Source organism: Pungitius pungitius, chromosome 20 (assembly GCF_949316345.1).
Source record: "Pungitius pungitius chromosome 20, fPunPun2.1, whole genome shotgun sequence".
In the NCBI taxonomy this organism is placed as follows: Eukaryota; Metazoa; Chordata; class Actinopteri; order Perciformes; family Gasterosteidae; genus Pungitius; species Pungitius pungitius.
In genome coordinates this window covers 886912-899239 of record NC_084919.1, presented here as the reverse complement: position 1 = coordinate 899239, position 12328 = coordinate 886912, and the positions used below count along the sequence as shown (strand labels likewise).

General features: G+C 45.4%; 1 protein-coding gene across 1 annotated transcript; it reads right to left on the bottom strand.

Moving 5' to 3' along the window:
• Nucleotides 1-7953: 7953 nt before the first annotated feature.
• On the bottom strand, nucleotides 7954-11278 carry LOC119195357 (hepatocyte nuclear factor 3-beta-like). Its single transcript, XM_037450220.2, has 2 exons — nucleotides 11064-11278; nucleotides 7954-9576 (listed from the first exon to the last, which is right to left on the bottom strand). Exons 1-2 carry the CDS (start codon nucleotides 11163-11165, stop codon nucleotides 8500-8502), a joined length of 1179 nt encoding a protein of 392 aa, XP_037306117.2. The 5' UTR covers nucleotides 11166-11278; the 3' UTR covers nucleotides 7954-8499.
• Nucleotides 11279-12328: the final 1050 nt, after the last annotated feature.

The window sequence follows — 12328 nt, the reverse complement described above, 5'->3', positions numbered from 1 at the left end:
CCATGCTGTATTAGTTAGCATCCTGCGTTTGCTGTGATGCTGTTACATTTAGCATCAGGTGTTAGCTGTCATGCTGTGTCTGTTAGCATGTGGTGTCTGTTAGCATAATGTTTTAGCATCAGTGGTTTGGACTGAAGCCTTCCTGCTGTCTGCTGCAGACACAAAGTGTGAGAGACGAAGAAATGTGGACCTCCAGATGAGTGACAGCTCAATTTGCCACAACAAACAAACAAACAAAAACAAACTGTTTATCTGCTGCTCACACACACACACAGACTCACACACACACACACACACACTCACGTTTCCTTCGCTTTAGAAGACACCACATTGACTTAAATTAATTTGGGACCTATCCAGACTGTAACTCCACACTAAAACAAACCTCTCCTTACTTCATGCAGACCTTCACTTACCTTTTGTCCCCAGAAGAAAGACGTGTCCCACGATAAATGAATCAGGAATCAGCTCATTACTACAGTAAATATACTTAATAATTAGTATTTCATGTCATTTTACATCAGCAGATTTTAATGTAAAAATAAGGGTTTTTCTGCTTATCTGGTTAATTGAAACGACCCTGGATGTGATGTCATGGGGTTGAAAATACTCCATTTTATTTCCTCTTTAAGGTGAACTCCACATGATCTTTCTGTCACCTGCTGGATTTAAATCAGACTTCTGCAGCAAGCAGCTGGTTTTCTGTCATCTCTGTGATTTCTCTGCATGGCGCTGTGAGGATTTAAAATGTTCGGGGTTAAACCAGCAGATGCTCGTCGACGTCGTGTGTTTTCTGAACTTCGATCGGCCGATTTTCACCGCCTCACGTGAATTGAAAACGTCACTTTTGTTAATCGACCGGATTCCATTCGTCTCCTGCTCCTCCTTCACATATTTATTCATATTAATTCATAGTGAGTGAGTCTCTTAGTGTTCCTGTGGCCGTTTACAGGTATCGGAGGTGGTAATAATCCTCTTCGGGAGCTTCCCTCGACTTCGAGGCTCGTGAAACTGTGGAAATTGGGAGGATTTTCGGACTCATTCGTCCGGCGGACGGTTGTCTCTCACCTCACGTGGTTTTTCATTCCTGACAAAGCCCAGCGGCGTTGTTTGACTCCCTGCCTGTGAGACGACATGTTCTTGAATAATGTCATTTTGTGATGTGAAGTCAGTCACATTGTGCTCATTTCATATGTCTTTAAACCTGCTGGCTGTAAAACTGAGGAAACTTAGGATTCATTTGGCACATTTTAGTAAGTTTTATTTATTCTGTATGCAGAGTGTTTACCAGCCTGTCGTTCCATTCAACAAAAAAAAACTGCTCTTTTTGTTCTTCAAAATGTGCTTTTAAGGACCTGGATGCAAAACTGCCACCAGACTCCATTTAAGAATTCACCGTTTTTATGTTCCTGTTTGTTTAAACCCAGCAGCAGCGCTACTGGAGTCCCACTGGAGATCACAGCCACCACCCGCCGGGCTGCTTCTCCTCACTTCAACGTGTCTCCTTCTGACGCCGCTCTGATGGCGTTTGCGGCCCGGTGGGCGAGGAGCCCGTAATCTGCCGTTCATCCGGTCATCCGGTCACTTCGCTCGGAGCGGAGAGCAGAAACCTGGCAGCAGAGATTCAGCAGAATCTGAACCAGAAGGTCTTTGTGTGCAGGACGAGCTCAAAGGGGGTCCGTGTCCACCTGGGGGAGGACTTTGGGTTTTGGGGCGTTTACCAGTGCATTGTGGGAAGTGCAGTCAACCCACGAGCTACACTTCTTCTGCTTCAATTCTAAATCATATTTGTATTTGTCAGGAGGACAATACTGCGTCCCCCTTCCAGGTTGCTCTGGAAAGTGAATTCCGTTATTTGTGGACTTTGATGAACTCGCGTTGAAATGACAAAACATTTCTCTACATTGTTAAAGTGGAAGGAAGTCAATGGCTGCCTGAAGAAGAATGCTGGTAAAGCATTAAGGAGCCACCTGGTTCCCCGAAGGAAAGACACTAAAATAATCTTTAGGCTTAAAAACTGTTGACTAACAGAAGGCAACAACATCCCCGAGTCTTTTCCCTGAAAATGACTCGGGGATAAAGGGACGGCCTCTTTGCCTCTGCCTGATATTTGTCCACCTTGTGTAGCGGGAAAGCTTTAATAATCTCCATAAAACATTTCGGGCAGCGCTTGGTGATGGGCGGCCCGCCCCTTTGGCTTAAAGCAATTAATTCAGCTTTTCTGACATCAAACTCTCGGCTCAGCTCGACAGCTTGGAGCTCAAATAAGAAAAATCAAAAAAAGGCAAGTTCTCCTGGGAACAGAGTAAAGATGGCAGCTCCTTTTTTCTCCCCACTGTTTGCTCAGTGGCTCTGAGAGCAATCCCCCCCCCCCCTCCCCGCCCCCCCCCCTCGGCTGAATGAAATGCGCCGGCACACACAATGTGCCGGAGGAGAGAAAGGGCCGGCGGGGAATGAGCGGTTTGGAGTATTTGCTCAGTGGAGGAGCAGCAGCCACAAAGGCCGAGGCGAGGCGTTCCCATGATTCCCGGCGCCTCTTTCTCTCGCTCTGCGTCGCCGGCGGGCCGACGAAGAACCGCTCTTCTCCTGCTGGGAACTGTGCCGCCAGGTGACCGGCTCGGCCCTTGTGTTTTTTGGCTGAGTTTGAGCCGCACGTGGCCCCCGATATCCCGTCAGAATGAAAAAAAGGGTTCTGTGGGGGGGGGGGCGGGGGGGCTGGATCCCCCCCAACACGTGAAGATGGCGTTCGGGGGGGGTTAATAACGCCGACGTTTAGCCGTAGTTGACCCGCCAAATTTTTATCCCCACAACCAAAAAAAGGCGGCGGCCCCGCAGCTCTCTGGGTGGCCGGAGGTCTGAAAGGCAGCGACGCTTAAGCCCTTTTCACCTTCAGAAAGCGTCATTGTACATCTCCATGAATGGAAAACTGATGTTTATCTAAGATGGACCCCACTTTCTTCTGCTTCTTCTTGTTCTTTTTTTGAAGTGTCTGCCGTGAGACCACAGAACCATATATTTCTGCCCTGGGATCAGAAGACGCAGAAGTCTGCTGATTCGTGGGGAGGCGACGACAGAAATGAATGAGATATCTCTGTTTGTTGGTGTAAGATAATCCTCTCTAAGCCTCGCCGTGGGGGAAGCTCACAGCCTTCATTCTTTAAATCCATTTTGCCAAGAACCCAAACCATCTCTGTGTCGCCTCCTCAGATCATCTCACAACCTCCAAAGCGGCACCAATCAATACTTTCGTATGATGAGGGAGCACATGAGTGCGTTTACATCTCTCTCCTCTTTGTTTCACCTCGTGAACTGAACGTTGCTTTATTTCACATCACGGCAAACAACAGACACAGGTAGAGACGGAGGCATTTAGCAGATGGAGGAAAGAAACCTCCGTCAGCAGGTGGTGGAGACCAAAAACAGAGCAAAAAGAGGCCAAATATTGAATCATCACAAACAAAAAATCTCCTCATCAAGCTGCTCAACATCTCTTCACACTCCTACTCCACGAAATAAAAACAATCATACTTTTTAACCTTCTTTTACCTTTTTTAATTATTTAACAAAAAAAACAGAAATGTACATCAGAAATGATTATTAATCTATTGACAAAATGAATCAACAACTATTCTGAAAACCCTTTTTCGTGGATAAGACCAGATAAAGTGAGACCAGATGAGGTGAGATGAGATAGTAAAGTAAAGTGTAACATCAGCTTGGATTAGTTCTCATCAGACGGAGAAGCTCTTCAGCTGTTATGAGTTAAAAAGGAATCGACTCCCTTGGCCTTAATATATCGTATAATAAGGACATAACATCTCAAGATAATGAGTTAATATCTCAAAGTAGTGACTCAGTGTCTTAAGATAAAGATTTGGTGTTTGTAAATGATCCAGTTTCCCATAATAAAGACTCTCAGTAGGAACAGGAAGTGGAACCCCGGCGTGGTGGCGTTGCGTCCGGTTGGAGCCGCAGAACAAAGGCGAGCAGAGATGATGATTAACTGCATTGGGAAGGAGAGAAAAGCGGCCGTGGCGTTATCTGGCTGCTGCCGCTCACTCGGCCCGAGGGAAAGCTGCTGAGCAAACACAGGTGGCTGAAGTCAGGGACGACACACACACACAGACACACAAAGCACACACGCACTCACAGAACACACACTTCCCAGAGACTAGAGGGCGATTGATGTTGGACTTTGAAGGGCAAGGCTGATATCAAACTTTAATTTGATAGGAAATGTAAATTAACAGGGATAAACTGCTATTATAAAGTTGTTTGGGGCGCTTATTTCTTCCTTTGTTCATCCGAGGCTCACAATGATTCTTTCCTCAATGCACTGTACTTCAAATGTTTGCACACCAGAGGGCCGTTAAAGGCCTCTGTCTTCTCCCTTTTCACGGCTTCCCTGACAAACAAAAACGCCGCCTTTTTTTCACGGATACGAGCACTTTTTTTTGCTCGCCGTCCTCCTGATTTTCAAAGCCACTGAGTTTCTGTAACCAAAAAAAAACAACACATTTACGGCAAAATGGCTGAAATCAATCAGGCCGAGCATCACGAGGGTAAAACACCTCTCTGCAGTCCCTCAGCAGAGCGGCATAATGAGCGGGGGGGGGGGGGGGGGTTGTGGCACTTTGGACGTGCCTTGCTCAAAGGCAGAAACGTAGGAAAGTGCTGCCTTCCAGTTTCTCCCCGAGTAGAACAAGTAGAAACCGTCTCGCTGCTGCTTGGTGGGTTTCTTCTCGCCCCGTCAGCAGCGTTTCCTTTGTTTTCTCCTCCTTTTTTTTTTCTGGGTGAATTTGAAACGGGGGGGAAAACAAATGGAGGTTTCTGATAAAGCTCAGCGCAAATATGCGGAAGGTGGTCGTTGGCATGTGGAGGTTTGCTCAGTGCACACAAGCTCTGACAGCAGCAGGAGGGGCTCTGCAGAGGAAGAGGAGGTCTGTGGAGATCTATAGATCTGCATGTATAGATCTGCATGTATAGATCTACATGTATAGATCTGCATGTATAGATCTGCATGTACACACGCTCACTGCTACTGCCTGAGAAACGACCTGCCAAAGGATGGTTGTTGTATACACACATGTATATGCACACATGTACAGTATATGCACACATGTATATGCACACATGTACAGTATATGCACACATGTATATGCACACATGTATATGCACACATGTATATGCACACATGTATATACACACATGTATGAGCACACATGTATATGCAATGTTAAAAGAAAAAAACGACTTCATGGGAAACTAATGATCAACGTCGTTGTCATGTAGCATTAGCATGTTTGCTGTTAGCATTGCGACACATTGTGTAAGGAGAATAAACACATGTGATCATTGAGAGCAACGTGAAGGACAGTGTTCAGATATCCCAGCAGGAACCCGTGAGTTAATGTCACGTGATTAATTGAACATCTCTTGAGACATCACGGCCTGTGGAGGTGGAGGTGAAGACCAAGATCCAACACAAACGTGTTGAGATGCAGATGTTTGTCGCGACGTGAAGCTTCTTTTCATCTCTGCGAGGGATTGAACGGTCGGAATGATGGCGCATGCAGAGCTGAAGTTGGGACATCCCTCATATGTATGCATGCGTGTGTGCATGTGCACGTGTGCGTGCATGTGTGGTAAACGCTCCTTGTCCAAACACGGCATCGCGGGCTAAGCTCTGACCTGGAGGCGCTCGGCATGCAGCCCCCCCTCTGGATCAGGCCATCATTATTCATAAGGCTCTGATTGCTTTGGTGAACAAACAGAGGCTCTCAGCGCGGCGCCTTCTGCTTCCTGCAGATTCAAGCTTTCGCTGTTCTGTCCTTTCTGCTTTGTAGCGACGGCCTTTAGTTTCATTTCTCCAAAGCGTTGTGTGTTCCAGGAGTGAAATGCAGACGGAAGCGTCTCTGATGTCGGATGGAGGTTTTCGTGCGGTCAGGTTCTCCAGAGGATGAACCCCGATGACGATCCCCTGACTCGACAACTTAGAACAAGTCTCACAGAATGTGTGACATGATGAGCAGCTTGTTACCGTGTAGTGTTTTCTAATAACAACTAAAAAAACTATAAACCTCAAAGGCGGACTACAGTGGCCTCCTTTGACCTCTGACCTCCCTCACTGCCCGGGTTGGTTTTTCATACTTCCTGGTTCATGATGCAGCTGATTAAATGTCGATGAGCTTCAGCGCAGGCTGAATGAGGAGGAACATGTGTAAACGCCTCACAACGTGAGCCAATCAGACAAAGCAGCTCGCCCTTTTTGGTACTTTTAGTGTATTTTGATGCTAACACGACTCGTAACACAGTATTTCTGCGTTATTTAGGGTCCCTGAACTTCCTCCCGGCTTCCTGTGGGTGACGAGTGTGTTTGAGGAAATTAAAAAACAACCCGTCTCTCCTCCAGCCGTCAGAGGGTCACCTTGATAACCCCCCCCCCAGAGTCAGGTCGGGAGGCGCCGCGTCTCAAAACAAACCCAAAGTGTTGAGGTCATCTTCCTGTGTTGTGATGTCATGACGGCTCCTCTGGGCTCCTTAGGATGCATATTATATATTATATATATTTTATATACACACAGAATGCTGCTTCTTATCACGACACTGTCTTTATTCTATTTTAACTTCTATTCATGATTTAGGTCGACATACCTCTTGTTTCTTTGTACTTCCACCTTTTATTTGCTCTTATTTCCGTCCTTGAGCTTCTTTCTCATTAATTATGCACACGAATGTAACTTATTAATATTGTAACTAAGCCAGTTAAAAGCTGAGCTGTGTTTTTAGCTGAGAACAGAAAGTTAGTGGAAATACTATTGGAACATAATTTGAATATTAAAGTCTCCCCAAACGGGAGGAAATACACCTCCACGAGAAGATGATGTTCATCCTAAAAGCTCAAGTTTTAACAATCTGATCCAAAGATCTACTTGAGAATTTTACTTTTAATGTCTAAAACGTACTAATATATGAGTAGCTAAGATAAGAAATCCATTGCCAGTATTAAAGATTGAATGAATCGGCTCGTGTTGATACGATCAAAGTCTTTTTCAGACTAAACGTGCTTGTCAGCTCCCTCTTTGATGCTCTTTAACGGTTCTGCCCTCTGAACAGGATTCATCCTCTGGGGAACATGAACGTTTAAACACACTGTCAATGTTTGTATGTTTATGACTGTTTGTTTAATAGATAACTTTGATTCTCAGGGATTGTGAATCCAATTTTACTCCGGTGGATTAAAGACAAGTCCAAAGATGTTTTAGTGGTTCACCGCCACGTCAACAGGAAACGAGCCTTTATCCAGCGATACCGGACCAGAACCACGACACAGAACCACATCAATAGAAACGTGTCGGAACGCTTTCCTGCAGCCGCATGTTTGTTCCTATTGCTGATTAATCCGGATTATTGTGTTGATTGATTGATTGATTGATTGATTTGTCTTTTAGTTCACAGCATGTCGCACAAGTCACAGAGAACATCAAGGAGTTCTCCTTAATTTAAGGGTGAACCAATTAGTTTATGAATTAAATATTGGATGCGCAGAGAATTTATTTATAATTTATCAAACGCTTTAATCTCCAAACAATCTCAGTTTCTCTAATTGATGGTCTTTTGTTTTTTTATATCATTATAAACACAATACACAAAACCAATTGTTTGCTCTGATTCAGTGGTGGAATGAAACATGGATTAGTACATTAAAAAAGGCCCTTAAAGGTTTTTCTTTGTGAATTTCCTGTAATAATAATATTTTGCTGATTCTTTTCTTTTTGAATGCAGAACTTGTGATTAAAGAGTTATAAAAATACTCCTCACAGTAATATTCAGAATGTATCACTTAAAGACTAAACCATTAATTGAGATAAAAAATATGCTGATTAATTTGATAATGAAAAGAATCAGTTGCTGCTTTTATTTTCAGGTTACGGAATCAAAAACATTTGGCCAATATTTTTATTTTAAAAATGAAAATTAGCGTTGATTGATTTGTCAACAAATTGTGTCAAGAATAAAAACATAGTTGTACCTTTTAAAATTGTATTCAAATGTTTTTCAAGAGCATTTTCATATTCATTCTGTTCTGATCTTCATCTTCTTCATTCCCTTTACATTTATAAGAAATTAAAGGCGTTGATGATGCTGATGAAGATCTTCTCTGCTGCTAAACGTCACGTTTTTGTGATTAAAGAACATTTCTGCGTGTCCTTGTTATCGATGATGTCATCTCTCTGTGACCCTGCAGATGATAATCAAACCGTTTAATGAGGAACATTTAGTGCTCAAGAGGCATCACTTAATCTGAATTAAATAAAACATTAAAAAAAGACTGCTTTCATATAAAGATTTTTTATCTGTTGCACAAATACAAACACACAAATGACTGATGAAAAGCCCCGCGCCGTCCTTCACAAATGTCCTCGGTGTGTCCCCGGTGTGTCCTCGGTCTGTCCTCGGTCTGTCCACGGTGTGTCCTCGGTGTGTCCTCGGTGTCTCTCAGGTGTTCATTACGGGCCTCGTGTACGCGCCGCGGTAGTAGCTCGAGTCGCCGTGCGCGGGATCCAGGCCGCTCTTGGCGGCCACCAGCGGGCCGGTGACCGGGCAGCCGTACCCCCCGTAGCCCCCGTAGCCCCCGTGCTGCCCCACGGGCTCCGACATGAGGTTGTTGATGGAGAACGGGTGGTTGAAGGAGTAGTGGGGGGGGTAGTGGTCGGGCCTCAGGTGCGCGGCCTCGTGCAGCAGCAGCGGGGGGTGGTAGGGGGCGTGCGTGAACAGGTGCTGCGTGTGCGCCAGCGGAGAGGGCACGCGCACGGGGCTGGGGGGCAACAGTTCGGCCCGGTGCGCCTTGGGGTCGGCCCCGGTGGCCTTGACGTCCGCGGGCGGGGAGGACGAGGAGGAGGAGTGCGGGGAGTCGGAGCGGCTGCTGCCGGCGGTGACCGAGCCGCCCTCCGAGCCCTCCCGCTCCGCGGCACCGGGCGCGCGGCCGGACTTGAAGCGCTTCTGCCGCCGCAGGTAGCAGCCGTTCTCGAACATGTTGCCGGAGTCCGGGTGCAGCGCCCAGAAGGAGCCCTTCCCCGGTTTGTCCGGTAAGCGGGGCACCTTGACGAAGCAGTCGTTGAAGGAGAGCGAGTGGCGGATGGAGTTCTGCCAGCGCTGCTGGTTCTGCCGGTAGAACGGGAACAGGTCGGTGATCCACTGGTAGAGCTCGTTGAGCGTCAGCATCTTGCTGCCGGACTGCTGGATGGCCATCGTGATCAGGGAGATGTACGAGTACGGCGGCTTGGCGTGCGTGTAGCTGCGCCGGTAGGGCTTGGGCTCCCGGGGCCGGGCCCCGCAGGCCTGACCGTACACCGGGCTCCCGTAGGGCGGCGGCGGCGGGCTCATGGAGCTCACGCCCGGGCCCAGGCCCGTCAGCCCGACCGCGGCCTGCGCCACGGCCCCGGGGCCCTGCGGCCCCCCGCAGTGCACCGACGAGTGGTTGACCCCCACCGGGTTGACGTAATGCGCGTTCACGTGGCCAGGCGCGCTCATGTAGCTGCTCATGGAGCTCATGTTTCCCGCTGTGGTGTAACACTGAAACACAGAGAAACGACTTCAATCATCAGTCTCTTCACGTAGGAAACATGCTGCGTGGATTTATAAAAGGTATTAGGAGGAAACACGAAACACTTATCTCACTTATAATTAATATTTCACATTTAAATGGGTTTGTAAACGATTATTTCTGGTGTTGATAAATCTGATGACGATTCGATTGTTTTGTCTACAAACATCTGAAAAGTGTGAAGGCCTAAAATCCCATTTATGAGTTCTCAAAACACACAGATTATTTGTTTTGTCCAACATTCCAACACCTAAAGACATTTAAGAAGCTGGGACATTAGATCATGTTTGTATGTTTCATCAAGAAAAAGAATCCAAATGCATTTAATAATCAATGAGTCTGTTTGATGTCCTACACAAAGATTCAAGATCATCACAAACGCTCATTAAATTCCTCACTTTTAGAGCCATTACCTGTGTAGTTTAGTATTGGTTGTCTTACACCTTCCTTTCGAGGTATTTTATTGTATTAATATCAACAACTTTCACTCTTTTGCAGAAACGAGTCCAAACCTCCACTTTATTTCCTGCAGGTTTTATTTAAAATGAGTATTGATTTCAGGGATTTTCTCTTGATTATGACATTAACTCAACTCTAATTCTGTTATAACTAATTATTTCACGATGGCTTACATTTCTCACCAGGAATTATTTTCATCCCTCCATATATTTTAAAGCTCTTTAAGTTTAATACAATTTCTGGAATCAGAGACATTTCATCCCTGAACAGAAGGGATTTATAATTATTATTAAGAATTATTAAATGATGTTGAGAAGTCCTTTACATTTTCTTTCCTTTTTTGTAAATGTTTTCTCAACCTCTGATGAATACAGTTTATATAAATTATTTTAAAGTACAGATTAGACTTGAGCCACTTTAATAATAATAGGAAATGGTTTTATATATAAATAAATATATGATATACATATTGAACCTTTACAAATGTGAAGAAGAGAGATTTCTCCTTTTGCTGATATCTGCATGAACAATACATATTGATCCTTAAATTGTCTTCCTTTTTGAATACGAGATACATTTTTGAAGCAGGGAAATAACTAATAAAAACGTAGATGCAAACTTTAATTGAACAATTAAAACAAAGATTTCCTTATTTTGCTGCAAGATTAAAATCAAAATGCCCTTAAAGGACAAAAGTCTCAAGGTGTTAAAAAAAAACAAGATAATCAACTGATTTAAAAATACTAACGAATACTTTGATTCTAATTACAGAAAATCTAGATGAAAACAATGCCCATGTAATTGGGTAATTGGAGATGTGTAGTTTAAAGTAATATAAATCTATATATATACAATATTATATTCTAAACGAGCATTCAATGTAGACATTTATCTAATGTGGATTTCAACACGTATCTATTCCTAATAATCATAATTCTAGCATTGCCTCCTGTAACCCGATGACGTCATAGTAGACGCCGGTGTAGAGTGCACGGACCTCGGTCTCTCCGTAGTAGCCGCTGCCGCTCCAGTCCGCGTGCTCGTGTCCCTCCATCTTGACGGCGCCCAGCATCGTGCACGCTCCCAACGAGCGACGCATCCGGAGGCTTCACGAGGAGAAACGCCTCCGAGGAGCCGATCCCGGTCCTCCGCTGTTTCCTGGTGGTTCCGGGACCGGGTCTGGCTCTCACACCTGCGCGGCCACTGTCTGCGACCGCGGGGCGGGACGGGGGCGGTGAGGAGGGGGGAGGGAGGGGGCTCTGGCACCTGCGCTCGCGCTGGATCCAGTGTCCAATCAGCTGGCTCCCCCTCTGCGTCCCTCCTCGAGCTCGTGCACGTTTGGATTTGAATATTCCATCTGGGCACGAGAATCCCGCCCCGTGGCATCTTTTTAAATGACGTAATTACCTGTCCAATGTGACGCAATTCAGGTACCGTCCTCGCGATACTGCCAAAGGATCGATTTACTTAAATATAAGGGTACTTGGGTGTAATTGTGAAGTACTTTTACTTTATTGAGTATTTTCTACTTCTACAGCTCTCATATTGCACTTTCTACTCCACATATGAAGAATTGTAACGTTGCAGATTATCAGTACAAGATATAATCAACTAATAGATTTTGATGCCTAATATAAAATTAAAACTAATGCTACTTGATCCCCACGAACAATGATTTCCTTTAAATAGAGATTGTTTCATTTCATTCAAATATTTTTTACTTTCAAGTATTTGATTTTTTAAATGTAAAACTCCCTCGGTTCAAAGTCCACTGAAGCTGTTCTGGAATGTTCAGTCATGTTCATGAGTTATAAAGTATTGATTCTTTCCTTTAACAATTCTTATCTTTTCCCAGAAATGATCGATTTGCTCAGATCTATTGATCGATCTCTGATAGTGATCATCTGAATGAGCTTAAACTCACAGAAACGTATGTCTCATGTTTTAAGCCTGTTTCAGAGGGGAGTCGGTTCCTCCTCCTCCTCCTCCTCCTCCTCCTCCTCCTCCCCCTGCTCCTGCAGGTCTTCGAGGTCCGTCAGTGTGTATTTACCTGGTGATGAATCTGAAAGGAGGACGGGACGGTACACATGACCGAGGTGAAGGAACAAGAGGAGCCGGACCACCATGCTCTCTGCACACACCAGCCGTCCTCCCTGTGAGGACCGCAAACAGGACCCATACTTCACCTCCTGTGGTCCCTCGGGGGGGGGAAGCAGGACGAGGCCTGTGAAACGGATCATCACACCAGCCGACTGACTCCTT